This window comes from Vollenhovia emeryi, unplaced genomic scaffold (assembly GCF_000949405.1).
Source record: "Vollenhovia emeryi isolate VEMERY1.0 unplaced genomic scaffold, V.emery_V1.0 DF939214.1, whole genome shotgun sequence".
Lineage (NCBI taxonomy): Eukaryota > Metazoa > Arthropoda > Insecta > Hymenoptera > Formicidae > Vollenhovia > Vollenhovia emeryi.
This window is the reverse complement of record NW_011967152.1, coordinates 1-24,122: the sequence shown is the minus strand read 5'-3', so window position 1 is coordinate 24,122 and position 24,122 is coordinate 1. Positions and strand designations below refer to the sequence as shown.

The 24,122-nt window shown below is 38.6% G+C and overlaps 3 protein-coding genes and 1 non-coding gene across 4 annotated transcripts in view; 3 read left to right on the top strand and 1 right to left on the bottom strand.

The window, feature by feature from the left end:
- The window catches only part of LOC105561018 (muscle-specific protein 20-like), a 42,976-nt gene extending 30,478 nt beyond the window's left edge, over window positions 1–12,498 (bottom strand). Inside the window, exon 1 of the mRNA XM_012010632.1 lies at window positions 12,294–12,498. Coding sequence (XP_011866022.1) covers window positions 12,294–12,317 — 24 coding nt within the window. The 5' untranslated portion in view covers window positions 12,318–12,498. The remainder of the gene's footprint in view (window positions 1–12,293) is intronic.
- On the top strand, window positions 3,025–8,238 carry LOC105561016 (muscle-specific protein 20). The gene is made up of 4 exons (XM_012010631.1): window positions 3,025–3,110; window positions 6,979–7,178; window positions 7,249–7,369; window positions 7,724–8,238. Exons 1-4 carry the CDS (start codon window positions 3,105–3,107, stop codon window positions 7,901–7,903), a joined length of 507 nt encoding a protein of 168 aa, XP_011866021.1. The 5' UTR covers window positions 3,025–3,104; the 3' UTR covers window positions 7,904–8,238.
- A 3,010-nt stretch (window positions 12,499–15,508) lies between the features above and the next one.
- On the top strand, window positions 15,509–15,590 carry Trnal-aag. Its single transcript has one exon. It is a non-coding gene; the product is annotated as a tRNA-Leu (tRNA).
- A 5,214-nt stretch (window positions 15,591–20,804) lies between these two features.
- LOC105561015 lies at window positions 20,805–23,436 on the top strand. The gene is made up of 2 exons (XM_012010630.1): window positions 20,805–22,955; window positions 23,337–23,436. The coding sequence occupies exon 1, from the start codon at window positions 21,349–21,351 to the stop codon at window positions 22,768–22,770; it is 1,422 nt and encodes a 473-aa protein (XP_011866020.1). The 5' UTR covers window positions 20,805–21,348; the 3' UTR covers window positions 22,771–22,955; window positions 23,337–23,436.
- The last annotated feature ends 686 nt before the right edge of the window (window positions 23,437–24,122 follow it).

Here is a 24,122-nt window from a genome sequence, read left to right as displayed (position 1 = left end):
TGCGCTACTTCAATAATAATTATTGAGAATGTCAAGTTAAAATTTCACAACGATAATATTTCTAGCATGTACAATGTACATCGATCCAATACATCCTTAAAAAACAATAACTTTTTGCCAATAAATTCATATACCTAAATAGCAAAATATAATTAGAAGCACCTCGAAGTTGTGCGTTACGAAGTATCACGATTGCCGAGCTCCTCGTAGAATAGATCGCAAAATGTTTGATAATACTTGATAAAAAATAAAAAATGATCCTATGAAGTGAGGTTTACCTAATATTTTACCTAATGAGAGGATACTTTGTAGGATTGTTTTTGTATATATTATCTAGCGACTCGGTTTCCCCAAATATCCACTGTTTTGTACATTTATCATCGCGTCGACGTCAAATCCAGGGGTTTCTAAAATGTCCCGCGTAGCGGATCATTTGTTCCGAGGAAATTATCGACGACGTGCCATTTGTTATCGCGTTCCGTTACGTAACATTTCGCGCAGACCGGACGGCAGCGGCGGTAAATCGCTCCAGACATCTACGCAGATCCATTGCGTTACGATAAACTTGGAAACAGCGACGATTGACGAAGTCTAAACTCGGCGGTGGCATCACCCTTCGAAGTGGCCATAGTCCAGAAATTACGGCGTTCATGTATCGGCGTTTTCGTCTGGCGAATGTCCACGTGTCTCAAACGTACGCGGCAAATTGCATCCACTTGTTCGAATTTTTCCGCTTCGTGGAAATATTCTATTCTACGAGGAGCTTGGAAATCGTGATTCTTCTTAACGCGCAACTTCGAATTGCTTTCACATTATATTTTGCTATTTAAACATATGAATTTATTGGCAGAAAATGAACTTTTTTAAAGATGTGTTGGATAAACGTACAATAAATGTGTTATCGTTGTGAAATTTTAACTTGACATTGTTAATAACGTGACGTGTTATTTTTAATTTTTTTACTTGCTCGTTTAAAAGTTAGGTATTCATTATTTAATATTGCTATTTTAACGTAGGATCTTACGCGAACTTGCAAAAAACAAATGATAAAACAATTTAAAACTATTAAAATCAGCGATGCTAAAAAATTAATTTTTTTTATTGTGCTCTTCAAACATGTAGAAATGTTTCTACAAGGTTTTAAACCGATTTGCTTGCTCGTTTTCCAATTATTATTAAAATATCGCTGAGTATTGACGCGACAACAACGATGGAATGTGACAGCACTGCATACCGACTTAATTTTTCAAGCTTTACATTTTCATCGAAATCAAATCCTATTCGCAATAAACAATACTTTAAACTGTGATATTTATTTCGTGAATTTCTTACAATTACGTGTCGATTATAATTCATGCTGTGTCCAATTTTAATTTCTTGATGTTCTGGATTAACTCTTGGAAAAGATGCTCCGTCCAATATATCCTTAATCTATTTCTATCTGTATCGATTGAACGATAATGTCCGCGAAAATATCGCAAGTCGCTCTTTAAGGTGAAAAGCGAAGTTCTAATCTCTTTGAGAGTATATTTTTCGTTCCATCGCTCTTTGCACGTGTTATGCTAATTGTAAGCGCGAGAATAAGCCTCGCAACTAATGTGCGACCCAAATCGGGCACGAGCCGTACAAATTTATGGATCGTTGAATTGGCCCTTTATGCATTTTAAACTGTTTATCCATTAAATCGCGAACGCTAGAGTCGAATATTTAAGATCTGGGATAGAGCACGCCTAACGTATGTATACTAAAAATAGAGCGCAACATCAGATGCCATGCAGCTGTCAGTAAGAAAACTTTCTCGCCGATTTGTCAAGTCTCACGAAATTCTACTAAAAGTTTTCTTTAAACGCCAAAGAAAGACACACTTATATTTATAATTTATATTTATAAACGCGCATCATTTCCTAAATTAAATTTACATATTAAAGAAATGTGCTCGTATTTAAAATGCACTTTTGCTTCATTAAACAATCGTTCACAGCACATTCATATTTGTAACAAATCTCGCGCATAAGATTTATGTCATCTGGAAGACACGAATAACATCATTTTTATTCGGTTTTCAATAGCCGTCGCTTCTTACGTTTGTTCACACCGCGAAATTTTCGTTCGTCGTTATTTTCTTCCTGTATCGCGCTTTTAAGGTATCTCTTTCATGATCTCGAAGTCTTAAGAATTAATTGATTTTTCTGTACAATAAAGTTAAAACACATATCATCTCACCACAAAAATATCGAGCCATGTCACCGAGCTTATAGAGAATAATTGCGACTTTGAAAATTGGATTATTGATACGTGACTCTTTATGTAAAAAGCCTACTTTCCACATTTTATTTTTCAATGTACTAATTTATATACTAGAAACCTTATAATATTGCATATTAACAACGCTATATAATTGCAAAACTCCGTAGTTTCCATAATGCTGATACTCTGGGAAAAGAAAAGACAGTTAGCAACCCATTTTGGGGCCCACAATTAGTAATTGAATTATTTGGATTGTTCGTAATTCTACTCTGGGAAGAATTTTGACCGTTTCTTTATTTAGTTAAGCAACTTAACATTTCGGTTAGTGCCTTTTAAGCGAAAATTATCTTTGCGTAACTGAATATCGACAGAACTAATTGAAAGAATTGATTAGTATTACTTAAAAATCTTGGATATAGATAGAATAGCTAATCGCGATTTTTAGTTACGCGGGGTAAAATTCGTAAAGGATTAGAGTTAACTGTCTTTTTTTCCCAGAGTAAAAACGTAGAGTCATCAAATGTTTATAAGTGCCTGTTTTAAAATACGATATAAAATACGGTGCATCCGCGATGCGCCGAGATGGCTCCCTCCGCGCGGATCGTAATTTAATTTAGGGTCACGCCGCGTCCTGTAAATAGGGCCGCGGTGTCAAGATCTGGTTACGAGCGGGGGTGTGGGAATACCCGGCCGAAAAGTGGGCAGCGGGCCAATAGCACTTAAATATCGGCGGAGGGGATGACGCCATATAGCGTCGCGACGCGCGGCGGCCGATTTAGTTTCCGCTCGACATCATCAAAGTTTCAAAGTCACGCGCAATCCGGTAAAGTCGTCGAGGAAACCACGCAGCAAACAGGATGCCGGTACGTTTCCCCCGGGGCGAGCGGGAGACGCTGGGCCCTTTTGCGCGCTTCGATGACAATTAGTCGCGGTCCGATTCTGGCACGGCGTTTCCAGTGAAAAGCCCCATGCGTTTTATAAATCCATAGTTTTTGTTCAAGTAAAACACATGATTCGACGAAACTTGAAAATCACGAAGCTTTCTTTATGTTTACGAAAAGAAACAATATAACAATTAACATTAGCAATTAACAGCTGGCATTATACAACGTTGCTTGCACAAACAATCGGCAATGCATATCCATTTGTATCAAATATTTTGTAGTGGATATGGATTCCCAGCATCCCTAGTAGCACAGTGCTTTGGCTAAATATTGGTTCACTGTTGGTTATATTAGAAATGCATTGGCCAATATTAGCTATGGAATAAATGTAAATATTGCACGATAACAATTATATAATATTAGATTTATATTGGAAGTGCATTGGCCAATATTTAACAATGTAATAAGAATATTGGCCTAATATTGATACAAAATTAATAAAATAGACATATTGGCTAAGAGAAGGCGTCCCTCTTACAATATTGGATCAATGTTGGGAATACTAGATTCACTGTTATTTCCCAATTATATTGCGCCAATGTATTGTGATACTAGAGATGCAACTTTTATTGTTCGGTTATAGCAGTCTGATACTGTCAATCATTCAAGACTTTGTAACGCATGACTCCCGCAGTATTTATAGCTGCGATTCAATCCATCACTCAGATACATAGTTCTACGTCAGTGTTTCTTCTTTGATGTATGTCTTTCTCCTCTACATCCGGTGTATTTATATCCCAACATAAATAACGTTATGCAACGCGGACTTTTCGGTGTTACCCCGAGGAGTTATGGAAGCAAAACACATTTAGAGAATCGACGGGCAGTTTAACGATGAGTTGCAGTAAATTTGGGCGTGGCCTCGGGAAACGTTCTGCTTATGAAAAGAAGCTTAGTAACTATCCCTGCCTCTCCCGCGTCTCAGCAAGAGAAATTGCAATGTCGTTTGGTCTTTTCAAATTCTTAATTCGCAATAAAGTTCTTTGTAACAAATTAACACTATTAATCATCCGTCAGTGGGTCAGTTATCGTCTGTTTCGTTCAAAACACAAAAAGTGCTGCGTTGCACGCGATTATAGCGATCTGAAGCAGCAATTTACCAAAATACTCATAGGCTCGAAAATTTACATTATTTATTTCTTCACCTTTTCGTTAAACGCATCATTTATTCGTTAATTTGACTACCGTCGTTTGTCATCTCCATGTCCAAATCAATCATTACGCTCTTACTCTTGTAATTTATTATGTAAGTGGCTGTGGATTTACGGGATCTCCGCGTGCGCGGAATTCCCGAATTTCGCTCCACTCTCGATTGTAATATCTAATTCACGCGCGGAGACGACGCGTGTCTCCGACACAGGTGCGCGACTCGATTTGTCGCCAGCCAAATTCGCTGGATACGCGAATCGCGCGTACCGCGGGCCCGTCCAATTTAATTTTAAATTTAGTGCGCGGCGTCGCGCGTCACGTTCGCGAAACGTCCTCGGAAACCGCGGCGAGGCCGCCCATCGTACGAACGGAAGCCGGCCTCCCCTTGAAAACGGATCTTAAAATATCATCCCGAGTGGATGTGCGACGAGAAACACGTTGCCGCGGCTGAATCTGACACTTCGCAGATAGGGGGCTGAGGAAATTTCACTTTTCGCCAGAACACCCTGGACGCCGACGCGCGTTATACACGGAGAGAATGTTTTCTTAAAATTCATCCCGAAAATCATGCAATCGTTGGAACAACATGGCATTTCGAAGAATTTCACGAGAACGTTTGTTGAAATTTTACCATACATTTTACTAGTAAAATGCCCGTGATTATATGACTTTCAGAATCAATTTTCAAGAACTTTATGAGAGTGTTCTTCAAAATTTATCCCGAAAATCATGCAATCAATTTTGAAGAACTTTATATGAGTTTGTTGAAATTTTACCATATTTACATTTTACTAGTAAAATGCCCACGATTACATGATTTTCAGGATCAATTTTGCAGAACACTCTCATAAATCGTAGGTTTCTTGAAATTTTACCATACACTTTGCTGGCAAAATGTACGGGAAAATATAAAAAAACTCTCATAAAGGTCTTGAAAACGCCATGTTGTCACACGCTTATATGATTCTCAGAGCGAATTTTAAAAAGAAATTCTGCCCGTACTTAATTCGTTGACGCGAGCCGTAAAAAAAAGGGAACGAAAAACATGTCGTCGACGCTTGTTTAACGTCTACACTGTCTACAGTCTCGAAATTCAAAGCGTCGTCACTGTTCGCAACGTTGTCGCGTTGCTATTATTCCGAACACAATACATCGCGTTGTTACACTGCAAACGGCTGTATTAAACGCGCGTCTGTCGCGTAATCGTGAGCGAATTGTGCAATACATCACGTAAATCACGTGTACAATTAGAACCAATTAAAGTCGCCTTTATTATATTCGGAGCGGCGCGTCTTGGCTGAATCCGCGTGCCATGTATATAAGGTACCTGTGCAGCTGTTAGGATCGCGATGTTATTACAGAATTGCACAATTCCATTGTACATTAGCGATATCCAAACAACGCCGTCGCCTCCCAAAATATCGCACGGTCGAGCGAATCGCTGAGCGGCGAAACAATTGCGACTATTTACCGCCCGCGACTTCGAAATCCGCGGCTTTTCAGGGTTGCCGCCTAATTTTGCTATAAATACTGATTTATAGCTTCGACCGAGGGATGCCAGATCCCGTTTGCGTCAGGCAGCTGCACGGATCATAAATCGTCTCGTGCGAACGTTAAGAAATTCCGAAAGCGCGAAAGCCATTAAAATGCTCGTTGTCCCCGCTTCTCAACGAAACATTTGCCGTGAAATCGTTGTGAAATTTATGCATCCGATCAAAGCGCGACTAATTGCGGGCTTTCGTAAATAGCTACACGGAGAGAATTTTCTTTCAAAATTTATCCTGAAAATCATGTAATCGTGGAACAATATGTCATTTTGAAGAACTTTATGAGAGTTTCTTGAAATTTTACCATATATTTTACTAGTAAAATGCTCTCAATTTTGAAGAACTTTATGAGAATGTTTTTCAAAATTTATCCTGAAAATCATGTAATCGCGGGCATTTTACTCTCATAAAGTTCTTCAAAATTTTACTATTAAAATGTATATTAAGTATAATTACTAGTAAAAAGTATGGTAAAATTTCAAAAACTCTCATACAATTTCTCAAAACGTCGTGTTGTCTCACGATTACGTGGTTTTCAGGATAAATTTTAAGAGAAAATTCTCTCCGCGTATATGTCAGCAGCATCTCGTCTAAAAGTTCTAACGCACGTATAATACCGTACAGCAGGAAATAATACAAGAATATAATATATCTCTTTTTAACGTGGAATCTCTCTTGCGTGTCGAGCCATTCAGACAGTCCGTTATGTACACGAATCCAGATTCATTACAAACTTAGGTTTGTACGGGGACCCACGAGACAGATGTTCGATAGTTTAACACCGCTTTGCCAGCTTTCGTAAAAGCCAAGACATCACTCGCCGTATTTTATTTTCAATGTTGGACTTTACGCGAGTAATCCTACACCGCCACTCACCGCGATCTATTTCTGATACAGCCATTTTTAAGACATCCAGAAAACGCTCACGACGTTTCACATGCAAGGCGGTCCGCGTGGGAATGCGCTCTATAGTAAACTGCAATGCGATAAAAGACGATGTTAAAAATAATCGCGTTGACGTCTGCGTGAGAGACAGAGAAAGAGAGAGACAAAGCTAATTTATACCCATTGACGCTATCTTTTGTTTTTAGGGTCGTAATAAGGAACAGGAAGCCGAGATCCTCGCCTGGATCGAGGCTGTGACAGGCGAGAAGCTCCCGCCAGGAAACTACGAGGATGTTTTGCGGGACGGCGTAATCCTTTGCAATTTAATTAACAAACTTGCGCCCGGATCAGTCAAGAAGATTCAAGCTAAGGGCACCAATTTCCAACTTATGGAGAACATCCAGAGGTGAGCGAGAGCGAACTATTTTCCTGTATCTCATTTTGCACAATGACTTTTATATCGCTATTGCCGATAGATTCCAAGCGGCGATCAAAAACTACGGTGTCCCGCAAGAAGAAATTTTCCAGACTGCGGATCTTTTCGAAAGACGTAACATCCCTCAAGTCACCCTCTGTCTGTACGCCCTGGGTCGACTCGTAAGTAGTTTGTGATAATACTTGGACTGATCACAATTATTGACAAAATCGTAATCATATTGGAGATTACTGGATATCTGTTATTTCCAATGCACACATAAAATAGACACAAAGAACTCTTTTAACGAAACAGATTTTTATATCCAAATTTTAAGAAAATCTTAGTTTTTTCAATTTACAATATTTTTCTCGCATCTAAAATATGGAAAATAATAGAGACTTTTGTATGCAAAGAAAACACTGAAACCCTCCGTTATTTGACTGATAAGTAAAGTCAGTACGTATTGTCATAGTTCATTTACAGTTCTGATAAATATTTGTGAAATTTAACTGGGGCAATTGTTTCTGTAACAGACGCAGAAGCATGACTGGACCGGGCCGAGTTTAGGGCCGAAGATGGCGGACGAGAACAAGAGAACCTTCAGCGAAGATCAGCTTCGTGCTAGCGAGGGTCACCTGGGCCTTCAGATGGGATACAATAAGGGCGCCAGCCAGTCTGGTCACGGCGGTTTCGGAAATACTCGACATATGTAAATTGCTTTTTATAGAAAAGAATTAACACACGCCTGTATCATATACGTCTACAACGACTGGTTAGACTATCGAACACGAAGTATGATACAATAAAAACGTTGAAGCAAGTCGCATTTTTTAACCGCGCGTATATTAAATGTGTGCGTGAGAGAGAATAAAAAAAATTACGCTTTCGAAGTGCCTCTCAAATTCATAAGTTTCAAAATGTCACGAGAAACATCTACTCATTTCCATTGTCGATCACTATTGTCATAAGCGAGTCAAATCATTTATACTGTGCTTCTCTAAGAGTAATCTCTCCTTCCACTTTGTCATACATACACATATTTACAGTATTTATTATTAACTTCAGTTACTATCCTTCTCTTAGTCGACGATTAACAATTAATTCGTTAATATTATTTTACTCTCTTCTTTATACCCAAATATCAATAATGTAGCGATATTAACCCTCGCAGTGAGAAATAATTCGTCGAAACGACGCCGATCGTGGTTTCGACATCGTTTCGACATCGATCGACGAGTCACTTCTCGCTCAGTCACGGAAGAATATATTTTTTATATGAATTCATAACAACCGTTAGTTTGCATGTAAATGTAAGTACTCTGTCTGTCATTTCTGGTGTCGTAAAGGCGCGCTTTATGTTTCGCGAAAAATCCTACTTTCCTTTACACACCCCAGTGATAAGTGATTCGACATCAATTTGACGGTGTCGATGCGACATCGTTTCGACATCGATCGAACCATTTCTCGCTGGGACATACACACGGTTTATCATCACTCACACAACTTTTATACACGATTACACGCGGCTTTTATGTTAAAACTACACCGTACAAAGACACAAGTAATTATACGCACAATACACACGTATTCGTTATCGATTTCAATATAAAATATATTATAAAAATGCGAAACAAAATGTAGATACTAAAAACGCAGACTACAAGTTCAAACATATAATATCACGTGTTTACATACGCGCAATTAAACGTACACGTATACGCAAACTCCACGATACGTACATTTACACGACATGTACACGCGATGCAACATTATGTATACTAATAGGCGAAAAATCCAACCACAATTTGTAAATTTAGAATATTTAGAAATAGTTGTTAAGTTTTACAATACGATGACCAGCTTTACCTCCAAGATATTTTGTATTAAACGATGTCAAATTAAGTTATAAGTCTGCATCTACGTTATAAATTAAACTTTGTAAGCTACACTTTACCTTTCTTTGATAAACCGACACGTTAAATTAGCAAGATCACAAATTTGTATCATTATTCGAATTATATACGTATATATGCAATATATGTATTAATGAATGAATAATATATCTTTCATATAGTATCTCTTTGAGAAAATTATGTGGTGTTTTTGTAACTTTTATCCCATCGTTCCCGTTATCTTATCATTTTGTCCTATCAGTCTCGTTAATTCATGCAATCCATCGTGGAAATGAAATTTATCGCTGTTCCAAGATGCATGTGCGTTGTGAAAACGCGCAGGCTATGAATAAGTTTTCGAAATTTATGCTAATGGTACGAGCGATTAAGAGAAACAAATGTAACGAGGAAACTGTCTTAGAAATACCGACATTGCAATTTGGGACTACGCCAATCTGACGCAGTGCTCATGGCAATCCTTTCGCTCATATACGCTAGTAATTTCACGATAATAAAGTTAATCGCGAAACGTAATCTCGAATGAATACGTCACTGAGGAGGTTTGCAAATATCGACGCAATGGTCGACAAAATAAAATAAAAAGTACCAACTGCGATATGATAACTTTGCAATTTTTTAAAATAAAAGTCGACGTATGTCTCGTGTGTCTTAAATATGTTCTTTTTATTGTACGGCAGAAGCATCGATTACGAAAGGGAAATGAAAGTTGTAGAGCGATATATCGAACGCGCGGGAGGGATTTTCTGGCGCTTCGCCGCGCTCTATCTCCCATTCGTGCTTATCTTTGCACCCACGCGGGTACAAAAATACCCGCCACTGTTTGTAAATAAATCGGGAACTCACGACCACGTCATCCGCGACACGCTTTTCTCGGATTTTTCGCGGCGGCTAATGAGCGCGCGCGCGCGTCAGCGCGCGCGTTTCTGGCGCGGCAAAATTTAATTCCTATAACTTTTGCTTTTCTTGGCAAATCCGTGTGTTTCCTTTCGGTCTATTTCTGGATCGCCGTGGCCAACACGGCGACCGCTGCTGGACCCGGGTCACGGAATATCGCGTAACTTTATTCCGAAACGCACGTCGTTTCGGAAACCGCGAGAAAAGAATCCCTTACGCGTCTCTCCAATTATTAATGTACAATATATCGTTTCGAAAGGGCTTTTTGTCGATGTTACTGTACATGTAATTATTCTTCTTGGGCTTTTAACGTAGAGGAAAGTACTCTATTATGAGATAGCAGGTTTTCAACGTCCAAATTCAATCGCAAATCTATTTTTGCAACGATTACACTATCCAGCAATCAATTTTCCACTAAACAGATTTCACTTCGAAGGCAATAAATTCATGGTGGAACCAATCACCGAAAAAATTGTATTCTAGATTTTAGAACAATACCCTCTAAAGTTTTCTTCTAATTAAATCTTTTAAAAAGTTCAGAATATTCTCCTCTTGTTAAGAATAGTATCTGAAATGAAGAAAATATTCTAAAGTACTGTATCGGCCATTGTTTAACAAATGACACTCGCGCGCTGACGCAAGCCTATAACGGCTGTGACGTGTAATGCGTTCACGCGCTGCAGTGCATCAAGTATTCGTGTGTAGCTATACAAGAATGGAAATGAAAGAGTGGCTGCTTCAGCATAATCTTCCCGAATTGATTAGCCGTTTCGAGAGTAAGTACAAATTAGAATTCTTATGAGTAGGTATGTATCATATAAGTATGTATTGTAACCTCGAAACAGTGCCCAGTGAGAAATGATTCGTCGATCGACATCGAAATGATGTCAATTCGACGGTGTCGATGTCGATTCGACGTCGTTTCGACATCATTTCGATGTCGATCGACGAATCATTTCTCACTGGGCACTGTTTCGAGGTTACAATACATACTTATATGATACATACCTACTCATAAGAATATATTATTAGAATATATTCTATTACTATGCTAGTTAGCTCCATTAGAGGTATATTCTAATTCCTTAGAATATTTCATTTTATTAGAGGGAAATCCTCTTACTTTTAAATTATTATACTTGGCGCTTATTTTAGTGGGAAATACTCTGTAGTATATCAGAATATTCTATAATGTAGGATATGATTTTTTCGGTGAACATATGATGCCAATTAATTTATCAGAGACTCCGCTGTCTCATAATACGGGACTTTCCGCTATTATTAATTGATGCGCGATTCGCAGTGTTGCATAAAGATTTGTTTACTCTGAAATTTGATATTAGAAAACGCTATTGCGCTCAGTTTCCACGTTCGACGCTACATTCGAAAGTTATTTGCTCGCTTAAAGGAAGCGCGAACGACGATAAATTTCGGTTGATGATTCATGACGTTAAAAGCGCGTCCTGAATTAGGAGCGCCTTGATACGCGGATCGGCGAAAGTCTCGCGGATTGACGTACCGTGAGTCAGAGTTTCGAAATAGAAAAGTCATCGCCGCTTCGAATTTTCAGAGGCTGTTAAAAATATGTGAGAGCAATATATCGAGGAATCTCGTTCGCGCGACGTGCGACTTTGCGAAGTTTCTGTCGCAACATAGAATTGATTGTATCAATTAATTTCGTCGTACGTCTTCTCGATTTGTTACGCGGTTCCACGCTACGGGAGCTAAAGAATAAATCTCTTTCAAAAATGTTCTCAATATTTCTTCGTGAGTTTGTCATAACTTCAATCTCATCTGCATTTGTGCTATTATACAGAAACACTGTATTGTCATTTTCGTTATCGTGCTTGAAATGCGAGATCTAAAGTGCAATATAGTACAAAAGCGTCGTGTAAACATTGTGATATAATAATTCAAATCAATTAATTTCACGTGAATCCTCATAATTTCATGTAAATTATCGTAAATAGAGATACAGATTCGATACGCGTCGTAGTAGTTTTATAACACACATTTTAAATGCAGAGCATTGTTTAACAATCCGTAAGCTTCCCGAATTTAAGAAGCGCGCGCAGCTGTGTCGCGGAATGTAATAAATTATTACTGATAATTGCCGAGCGATATTCCGATTTTTCACGGTATAATTTACGGGCTAAAACGCACGTGCTTCCAATGCACGAAACAACAACTGCAAGTCGCGGTCGAAAGTGCGGTCGCGATTAAAGGAAAAGGGAGACGCGACGCGATATCGCGACGCTCCGTTTATCGCGCTCCAATTTCGGGAAATGACGCTTACCTGCCAGAGTGGGCGTCCGGGCATGGCGGATTACGTCCACGTAATTCCCTCTCTCTCTCTCTCTCTTTCTCGACGAGCCTCCTCACCGGAGAATTATTTTCCGCACACCGGCCGCGCAGACAGCCTCTTCGCCGCTTAAGCTCAAGCTCAAGCTCAAGCACAAAAAGTGTGCTCCATCGCGGCCGCGGCCGCGTATATATGCGTGACAGGTGCGCGTACGTGTTGGTGGAGAACGTGGGGGCGCCGCTATATATGGATCACTTACTCACCACTTACTCCAGATCCAAGCGCGATCCATCGGGGGTGTCTAGGAGGAGGGGGAGGGGGAGGGGACCGGTCGATGACGATTGAAGCTACGGCGACGCTCTCGTTTCCCCCGGACGCCTCGGTGGGATTCGAACTCTTCGTTTACGCGCCCGGAGCTCTTAGTGGGTTAAGGCGGTCAATTCTGTGTCTTGCGACATAGTGAAAATGCTAAAAGTGAGTAGCCTTGTCTCTTTCCAACTGTCCCCTTAATAAAGCCGCTCACTTTTAGCATTTTCACTATGTTGCAAGATACAGAATTGACCCCCAGATTTCGAACCGACGAGAGATTCCCGATCTCGCCACCGGGTTGGCATCCTCCCGCATTTGCGAAACACTCTCTCGCGTGTACTTGGTCAGCGAGCCACTGTTTTACTTCTTATTCATTCTTCCGTTCCTACCCGCTTCCCGTCCCTCGTCATGTCGCGACTCAAGTGTTCGACGGAACGTTTCATCCGCGAAGGTCACCCGATGACATTCCGAGTAAAACATTAATAAGGCTGTGAAAAGGTCCTGATCAAGTTTCTTTAATATTAATCGGGTCCTAAATACGTATAAATGATCAGGCCCCTGAAAACAATTGTTACAAATAGTTTATAAGAGAATCTTGTAAGGAAATATTACCAGAACCTCATAAGAAAATATAATCGGGGGGGGGGGGGGCCCTTTCAAAATATTAATCCCCATCCTTAATTAAGGCTTATCTAGCAGAAATTTAAAGAAATTTAATTTTTTTAAATAACATTAAAATTGCGTTTTATACAGTTATCAAAAGTATATTCAGATCATCGAGTTTACCCATGATCCAGACAACTCGTTATTGGATCAGAATCGGTTCGCCTTTTATACTAATGCGGCATACTTTTTACTTGCGAGAAAGCCTAACGCGCGGTCGCCACGTTGCGGCAGCGACTATTCAAGAAAGCTCCTATACAATGGGAATCCGTATTCGTTACGTAACCGTAAACGTAAAAGTTCAATTATTGGAACTTTTACGGTTACGTTGAGGAAGGAGTTTGACAAAATGGTATTGGGTTAGATCGAGAGTATTCTGGGTGTTTCGTTTTTCTACAAGTTTGGCAAATAAAATAAAATAATGCTCAACGAATCGGACCGAATTTTCATCGAGTTGGTTGAGAAACATTCTAATATATATGCTACAGATACATAAAAGTTCCATGCAACAGTTTGCATACTGCAACCATGAGCAAGATAACTATAAAATAAAATATTAATTTAAAATTAATGATTTAATAAATATTATAAGATAAACTTACTACAAGGTAATACATAAACGATGTTCGGCGGACAGAGGCTCACGAATACTTTTCTTCGTCAGAGGCTCTTTAACTAAATTTAACAGTTTCTCGAACTGTGAGATAGTCATTCGGGTATATTTAAAAAATTCCTCGTGGTCATTATTTTTCAGGAATTGAAAAAAGAGTATGAAAATGACCTTTCTCTTTACGCTGTAACAGCATTAGCTGCACCCAATATTTTCTTTTTCGAATCATTGTTCTTTTTTCCCTAACTAATTGTAGCATTATTGCAGCCAAATTAACAGTCACAAGTGCTATATTTTTAACTCGCTGAACATCCATTGCACACAATTGCGTTTTCGATTTAGATTCTGTCAAAACACAAAATACTTCTTTAATTCTTTACAGGTTAGAAACAACTCCTTACTGATTGTTTCGTTAAAGTTACGTTACGGTTATGGGCTGCCATTGTAAATTATACAGGTCGATTTCTTACGGTAACAGTTACGTAAGAATTACGGATTCTCATTGTGTAGGAGCCTTAACGTTTATCAAGCCCTATTATGAGGGAATTCGTGAAACTACCCTTACGGAAAAAACACTCAAGTTTTGAGTGTTAGTACTCGATTGTCCGAATTTACACTCAAATTTGAGTGTAAATACTTAAATCTGGGTGTTTACGCCCGAGAGTGTAAATTCGGACAATCGAGTGTTAACACTCAAAACTTGAGTGTTTTTCCGTAAGGGTAGGGCATTCTTAATAATTCCAATATGGCCCCGATGTGGTAATAGTAGAGCATTCCCGAATTCATGAAACAAGGCATCCTTAACAATATTTAATAAGGCCCCGACGTGACAATAGTAGAGTATCCTATTTTAAGGAATCCTGTTATCATCCTTGTCGGGGCCTTCAACTGCCTGAATTAGCCCTAACAATGCTTTATTCAGGATGTCCTAAGCTGCGTTCGGAAACGTCACACGAGTGAGCCAGTGTATCACTTTATCCTTGTTCACCATTCAGTGAGAAACAAAGATAAAATAATGCACTAGGGCACTCAAATGATGTTTCCGAACGCAGCCCTACTGTTCCCGCAACGACGCACCGCGTGCTTTGTTCCTCGGGAACATCGCTTGTCAAACATTTTAGTCCGACGATCCCCAAGATGACAAGAAAATAAAATTAATACTCCGCGACTCTTTTGTAAAAACCTAATAGTAATAATAAAGACCCACACGGGCGAAAATAATTCGCTTTTGTACATCTCTGATGTGGATCCATGTATGAATAAATTGTTTTAACTGAAAAATGAGCGTATCCATCGCATTAATTAGCTTCTTTCTTTATTCAAAAAATTACCTTTGGATCGTTGTTTTTCAAGAAATGTGTTAATTTTTCTCTGAAAATGTGTTTTACTTTTTTTGTGTATACGTTAAGCTGCTTTTATCTCGCGAGCCTCCTGATGTGTCGGTTTGAAAAAAAACTGCTCTAGAAATACAGAATTCTCGTTCCCTATCTCTCCCGCCGCTTACCGTCGCTTCGTTCTGCGATCGCGTCAAACGGGATCAAGGACGAGGCATGTGTCAGTTCCCCACCCCCTCGCTTCCCACGTTTCGCTCGAGAACAGCCGAAAAACAGACCGGTCTGCCGTCGAAGGTAGCGTGGCCGAGCGGTCTAAGGCGCTGGTTTAAGGCACCAGTCTCTTCGGAGGCGTGGGTTCGAATCCCACCGCTGCCATTTTTTTTTTCCCACCCACGTTCGCGCGCACGGACGTCGCGCCGCGCGCCGTGGCCGCGGGCCGCAGCCTCGCGCGCGGCGACCGCGCGGCGTGCGATTAACGAGACGCAATGGTAGCGTCTCCTTCGAAGGTCCAATGGGTTGCGTCGGCACGCGGCGCCGTGGTTCACACCTATCAGGCGCGCATACGCGCCAAGTAGGTCGACGTTCCCGGTCGCCTTCGCGCGCGCGACATCTGCGGCTGGCACGGGCCACCTTGACGAGCTCGCCGAGTCGAGCGGGCAGAGAGCTGTCCGCCGCCGGCAAATATTGAAAAGTCAAGTGGACGTGGTATAAACAATAAATTTGCTCGTCTTCCCTCGTCGGGGAGACAAGCAAATCTATGGCGAATTTTTCCCACGAACATCTTCATACGAAATACAAATGATTGCAAACAAGAGTTATTGAAAAATACGTTTATTTTCGGTCAAGTGTGAGCGAATGACTTATAGCGAATTTGGTTGCTTGCACTAGTGCGCACCGAGTGCGCACTAAGACTTGTTTACAGTCAATTCTTGTATTTAAGGATTATCTTAAATAGCTCTTGAAATATTTAGCCAGTAAAATATATGATCTGTATAGCATTCATACGGATCATTTTTGGCTAAATACTCTGAACATGTATTTAAGCAAAGTTATATGTAAAAATTGACTATAAACAGGCCTTAGTGTACACTCAGTGCGCACTAGTGCAAGCTGCAATCGAATTCGCTATTAAAAACGTCGTAAAGATGTCTGCTAGATATGTCACGCGTCGCGTCACGTGCTAGAATCTAATGGGCGTAGCTTCTCTCTAAAAACTATAAGCTATTCCATAAATGTGTAGAGGCCTGTGTCCACGATGCTAGAACTTGGTCCAAGTTTTAGTTTCGAGAAATGTATAGCCAATCAACTTGCGGCTATTCCATAAAAGTACTTTGCGGGAATAGAACAATTAAACAAAGTTTTTATATGGATCGTTTGTATTTTGTATGAAGAATTATGAAGTGTGATTAAAAAGGTTTGCGAGTTATAATTAAATATTTATTAATTTGGATGTTTTAGCCGAAATTTAGTTACACCTGTTGAAAAAAGAGGTAAAATTTCATCGGTGGTTTTCCTTCCTGTAATATTGAATAATTTACGATATTATACGAAAGTAATATTATTTGTTTGTAATTTATCACGGGCGAAGAAATCATCAGTTATGTACATACAGATACAGTATATCTTAAAAACAGACCTACTTAATTGTATAAGAGGCTCTCCACCACCCCCGCTGAATTCTTATCGGCGGTCCTCTTTGTTTGCAATAATTGTGTTTTTACATTTTTATAACTTCATTTTTTCACAATTTATTTTGTAGTATTACTGTAGTATACTAATATATACAAAAATAAAAAAAAGAGAAAAGGTTTTATAGTGAAACTAAAAATATATACAATAGAAATATGTCCACTATTCCATTATGACATAAAATTACATATGAATATGTGATATGCGCATACAGTAATACATACACACAACTCATAGGGCCATCGCACACAAAATTGCATAGTTGCATATGCATAGCACAAGACCATCTGAACCAATGAGCACGTTATATAAATCAATGTGGCGACTCAATGCTTGATGTTCAATGGTTTGAACGGCTTTCATGCTATGCACATGCAGCTATGCAATTTTGTGTGCGATGGCCTTTACAATGTAAAACATTAATAGAAGATGTCACACAGTAGACACAGTGTTACACATGTGACTATGCATATTGTATCACATTTTTTATTAATGTGCAAACGAAAAATCAAATTGTAAAGGTAAATTTATCGAACAATTAATTGCAAATGAAAATCTATCGATTAAAAGACTATGCAAATCAAATTGAACTAAAATTTTATTCGATATAAACAAATCGCCCGATATAGAGGCCCTCCACCACCCCCGCCGCGTTTAATCGACGGTCCTCTTTTCTTTACAATTTGGTTTCTTACATTTTTATTATTTATTTCATTTTTCTTCTAATATACTTTACAATGCATACAATATTATAAAAAAAATAATAACATTATAAAATAAAAAATATAATATATGTACAATACCAACAATATTTCTCTCGACGTTACACATGAAATATTCGATGTGCGTACAATAAGACGAAAATCTTTTTATGAACTTATTATATTAAAGTTATTGCTACTTCATTCATTTATAATACCTATTCTTTTAATCTATCGAATTATGCCCCCCTGTTCCTACCTAACCGAATATCTATACCTACCCGTATTCCGATCTGTAGATCTACCTATCCATTTTCTACCTACCCGTGTTTCAACATAATGAACCTACAAATCTTTAATTAATCGCAACGCGATTTTTTAGAGATATGACTTGAAATTTAACGCGCCCGTGGCATTTAATAGGGATTTTACTCTCGTACATATGCGAGAATGTATGTATATAGAAGCATAACTCACCCGAATTGTAATAAATGAAAAGAAATTATGCTCCATCAGAATGGCCAATATTGACCACTTAACCTCGTCGTATTTAGTGTTCCTTCGTTGGGCCAGATTGGACCTACCTTTCGTTGCTCCCAGCCATACAATCTGGTCATTTTGACCAGAGATCAAGAAGGAAGAAAACTCCTTCCATAGTCGGTTATCGTCACCGACAAATATTTCGTACGGTTCGAATATACGAGTGTCGAAAAAACGTATCGAAAAATGCACGACTACGACAAGTTAATTAAAGAATAATATTAATTCAAAAACTTTACTGTATATCCGAATCAAATTTATTTTACTTCCGTTATTTATTCAAAGATATTGACCGTTTCTTAATTCGTAGCTTGAACTTAGAATTCAAAATTTAAGTAGCTATATGTATAGAAAAAAATTTATTTCGCGCTAGTGATTTTAATCATATTCCACGATAAAGTAAAATTTATAATATGGATAAAATTTAATAATTAATAATTTCTTGACAATTTTTCTTGAAAAACTGATCGCGAAAACCGACCGCGAAAATACAAATGCGTGTGACTATGCATGTACATTCATGCGAGACGCATCTTGAAAGTACGTATATCACGTGTATGTACATACATACATACACAGAATAAATGACGTGAGATCCAGAGAAACAAAACTTCTTTCACGATTTCAACCAATATTATAATTGCATATTATAATAAACTAATAATCATAAATAATATATAAAAATAAGTTAAAATTTCAGTGTTCTCGATAAAATATATTAGAATCTCACGTCATATTATTTTAATTTATACGGGGTGTCATTGAATATTGGGGACTTTTTTTGGTGTGCAGGTAGAGCGGACTAGACCGAGTCGAAAAGTACCATTTTGCAATTTTCGCAATAGATAACGAGTAATTAATTATTCAAAATTGTCGTCCATGCTCTATCGTCCTCGACCCAACCATCTGTCCGGATATCGCGCGTTTAAAAATCCGCGTACTTGCCGGGAGAAATGCGCAGGAGCCCCGTCGCGCTCGAATTGGGAGGTGGGCCGGGCTAAGACGACAATTTTGAATAATTAATTACTCGTTATCTATTGCGAAAATTGCAATATGGTACAGGACTTTTCGACTCGGTCTAGTTCACTCTACCTGCACACCAAAAAAGTCCCCAATATTCAATGACACCCTGTATATCAATTCGTTAATAAAAATGGATAGGTTACAAAAGATTAACTTAACGAATACATCAATAATATTCGCCATATTTCGCTTAAGTTTTGTAATGGAATTCAACAATTCTGAATATGGAAAATCAGCAGAAAATCGACATAGCATTTGAAATCTATCCATTTTAAGGCAACGAATATATATCTCGTAATATATCTTGTAGATATTACGAGATGTATATTCGTTGTCTTAAGGGGATGCTGGAGTCGTTCTGTTTTACCGACATTTTTTTATATAAGGATATCTTTTAATTGGCTTTACAGAATTGCAAATTCTTGTACACGATTAAAGTTCGCACAAAAATAAAAGTCAGCCTACTCGACTTTATATAAAAAACGAAAAAAAACTAAATATTCCATTAATTTTTGGCATGTAGAGCTGTCACATGACGATAATATTTGCTTAATACAAAAGTTCTATAGTTTATATCTGCAAAATGAGACCGGAGTGACCTAGAGACAACATGCAAGAACAATATTGTGTAATTGGAACTAAGATTAAAAGTCTAGAAAAAAAGATAGGTTTAAATAAAAGTTAATAAATGCAAATATAGCTGTAGAATGATAAGTAGAGCAGTATTGCGTGTAGTAATAGATGCCGGATCGAATAGATGCCAATACACAAAATCCGGCATCTATTACTACACACAATACTGCTCTACTTATCATTCTACAGCTGTATTTGCATTTATTAACTTTTATTTAAACCTATCTTTTTTCCTAGACTTTTAATCTTAGTTCCAATTACACAATATTGTTACGCCCGCTAATATTGGACGCCCAGTATCTGGCGATTTGGCGAATTCCCTCTATGATGTTCAAGTTGCCTGGTTACGGTGGTGTTTTGTTGTCAACACGTTTGTAAAAGAGAGAGAGAGAGTTTGGCCCCTGCCTGGAGCAGACGTTCGAGGGCCGTTCTTTCTGTGTAATAAAGATCTCCTTTTTTCTTCCCTCACACGGCTCTATTTCAATTACGCGAGCGCGCACGCGAGTACGCGAGTGCGAGTGCGCGAGGTCTTGTGCGGACGGCGGAGCCGGACGTAACAATATTGTTCTTGCATGTTGTCTCTAGGTCACTCCGGTCTCATTTTGCAGATATAAACTATAGAACTTTTGTATTAAGCAAATATTATCGTCATGTAACAGCTCTACATGCCAAAAATTAATGGAATATTTAGTTTTTTTCGTTTTTTATATAAAGTCGAGTAGGCTGACTTTTATTTTTGTGCGAACTTTAATCGTGTACAAGAATTTGCAATTCTGTAAAGCCAATTAAAAGATATCCTTATATAAAAAATGTCGGTAAAACAGAACGACTCCAGCATCCCCTTAATAAAAAAAAGTTTTTGACTTACCGATCCGCGATGCGCAGCAGCGGAGTTTAACTACGTTGATTCTGTAACAAAAAATTATAAAATTCACATTAAAATCAATTCAAGAAAATTAATATTAAAGAAAATAATTTTTTAATTATGTTAAGGGGTTACTACCTTGGAAATGTTTTTTTCATATATTTTTTTATTGGCTTAAATGATGCATAAATTGTTCAAGAATGATATTCAAAAACTATTTTGGGGATAAAGCTTCGATAAACATTTTTTATATTTTTTTTCCGAGACACCTTTGAGCTCCCCGAAACGTTTAAAAAAACCGTTTTGCTGCGCGCAGCATTTTAAGTGTATTACAGCTCTGTTGGTAGTTCTTGCCGGTATAAATCAGTTATATTTCTTCAAAAAATATATAGATGGCATTAATACATCTTAGAGAAGCCATATGACGCCATAATAACCGTTAGACTAACGATAAACACGCAGCAAGCAGTACCACGTGCTACTCCGAGTTACGCGCTCATCTGCTTTAATTTAGTGCTTTTCTAGTAGCTTTTTATATTAAAATGAGTGGGAAAGTGTAGATGGGAAAAAAGGAAACAGATCATCAACTCGTGCCAGTCGGAGCAGAATTTCCAACAGAAAGCCGCTCAATCGCTACAGACTCGAGGGTGACACCGAGGATGTTTCAAGGCTCGCGAAAAAAATGAAAGCGTCAACATCTGAAAATGATATTGAAGTCGATGCTGCGTTTGGCTACCGGATTGTGAATCTCATTACAATGTTAACCATGTTGTCACAAATTCTAGTGTGCAAAAACTGCGGAGGTAGTGTTGCTTTTTCGGAGTCGTCGAAACGCGGCCTTGGATTCAAGCTCGTTGTAACTTGTGAAAAGTGCGGAAGTACTACTATTGACAGTAGTCCTCTAATTAACAACCATGGTTATGATATAAATAGACGACTCATTTTTGCTATGAGACTACTTGGTATTGGGATTCAAGGAATAAACAAATTCTGCGCGTTCATGTGTCTCCCTAAACCAGTGTTTCAAAAAACATACGATCATATTGTACAAAGTATAGCAGTAGCTACGGACGCTGTGAAATGTAAATCATTACGAAAAGCTGCCGAGGAGGAAAAGAAGATTTGTGTAGAAAAAGGACAACTTTCGGGACTGACAGTGTCGGGGGACAGCTGCTGGAGAAAGCGTGGCTTCTCTTCTCTTTTTGGATTTGCAAGTTTAATTGGATGGTTTTCTGGGAAAGTAATTGATATTTGCGTTAAATCAAAATACTGCTTGGAGTGTGAGTATTGGGAAGAAAAGGAAGACACCGCTGAATACGAAGAATGGCACGCTTTACACGAAAAACGCTGTCATGCAAATTACAGCGGAAGTGCAGGAAAAATGGAGCCCGACGCTGTCGTTGAAATGTTCTCGCGTTCTGAGGCTACGCACAATGTTCGATACGCTTACTACATCGGAGATGGCGACAGCAAGACACATAAGAGTATCCAAGATGCCAAGCCCTATGGTGATTTTTCTGTTGTAAAGAAAGAATGCATAGGCCATGTACAAAAAATGCTCGGAACAAGATTACGTAATTTAAAAAATGAAGTTAAAGATCTTGGTGGCCGAGGTAAATTAACTGGAAAATTGATTGACGACCTGAGTATTTATTACGGACTAGCTATACGTCGAAACGCATATTCTGTGGAGAATATGCGGAAGGAAATCTATGCTGCATTGTACCATAAAATTTCAACCGATGAAAAGCCTCAGCACGACGGATGTCCCGTAGGAGCAGATTCTTGGTGCTCTTGGCAAAAAGCGAAAGCCTCGCATACTCTCGAAATATACACGCATAAACCAGCTGTGCCAATGCAAGTATTCCATGCTGTTCAAAAAATTTATGAAGACCTAACGAGAGAAGATCTTCTTTCCCGTTGCCTCGGAGGATTCACTCAAAAAAATGCCAACGAAAGTTTAAATGCCGTCGTTTGGTCAATAGCGCCGAAAGCGATATCCAGCGGCGAAAGTGTGGTTGACATTGCTACAAACATCGCTGTAATATCATACAATTGTGGTTTTCGAGGACTTTTAGATGTTATGAGCACACTTCAACTGTAGATTAACTCGGAATTATACAATTTTTCCATGGAAGTTGATCAACGTCGAGTTACAGCTGCAAACCGCTCAGCATCGAAAAATCTGAAAGGCGCTCGGGAAGACATTACTTCGCTTAGAAAAGAGGCTGAAGAGAAAAATACATGCTTGGAAGGGCAGTTTTACGGTGCTGGGATAGCAGAGTAAAGGTAAAAAAAATTGGCAAGCCTATATTTTGAATATTTCATATAGTAAATACGTTTTGAAACTTTAAACGCGTTTTTCTCGAAAACACGTTTTTCAAATTTATGTACATCATAGCTCGCTCAATTTTTATTGGATTGACTTGAAATTTTAACTGCAGCTTCTCAGACAGATTATCCATCGAAGTACGTAAGGTTTTTAAGATTGATAAATAATTACATTTGCAATAAACAATTTAAAGTCGATTCTTTGCCCAGAAATTAAAAAACAAGTCAATTTGCGAATTTTCAAAAAGAAATTATAATCCTACGTACTTCCAAGGAAAAACTAATTGTAGATTAGGTAACAGTTAGACAACAATAGAAGGTAACAATTTTTTGCTCTAGGTGGTGTACAGAGACTTCTACAGCGTACGCAGATTTCCTCCTCGAACAACACATATGTTTAAGTTACCTAGTGCCACGACGCCATTTTGTATCTTAAATTTAAATAAAAAATATTTTTGTATAGCTTAATATAATAATGTCTCAAAATTTCATTTTAATCCATTGAGTAGCTTTCGAGAAAAAAATTCCCAAAAAAGGGTTCATTTTTCAGTGCGCCAAGGTAGTATAACCCCTTAAATAAACAAGAAGTTTAATTTAATACAAAATAAAAAATATTCACCATAAAGTTGCTCCGCCGTTGCCCGATGCCTCCTAGACCGCTGCCTCCTCTCAGACTTCTCCATCTCGCACTGGCATAACACGACACTCGCGAAAGAAAAGATGATTACCGAAGAACACACAACACTCACTCCCGGTGTTAATCGACGCGGACGTCACTGACTGCAGCGAGAACGAGAGAAACGATCGCGCGCGGAAATACGACCCGAATCTGGCGAGATGGCGTCGCGCGAAATGACGGGAACGTTCCGGCGGGAAGGACTCGCGGAGATGCGTAAGTAGGGTGACCAACTCTTAAACATTTAATTTCGGGACATCAGTTTCCGAAAATCGGGACAGAACCAAAAAAATCGGGACTTTTATTAGTATATCAGATTACCTTGTAATATGCATATTCATGTCCCTTCTTGTTTATTATTCATATATGATATATCTTGACATATTATTTTTTTAAATAGGTAGGGTAAAGGCGGGCATTATGGCCAGGCGGGTAATATGGCCACAACG

What these genes read in the sequence shown, in the direction of transcription:
- LOC105561016 (XM_012010631.1), top strand. An exon ending in CTTATGGAGAACATCCAGAG is followed by an intron (nt 7,179 to 7,248) that starts GTGAGCGAGAGC and finishes TATTGCCGATAG; the next exon opens with ATTCCAAGCGGCGATCAAAA. An exon ending in TGTACGCCCTGGGTCGACTC is followed by an intron (nt 7,370 to 7,723) that starts GTAAGTAGTTTG and finishes TTTCTGTAACAG; the next exon opens with ACGCAGAAGCATGACTGGAC.
- LOC105561015 (XM_012010630.1), top strand. Translation starts at nt 21,349, where the DNA reads ATGAAAGCGTCAACATCTGAAAATGATATTGAAGTCGATGCTGCGTTT.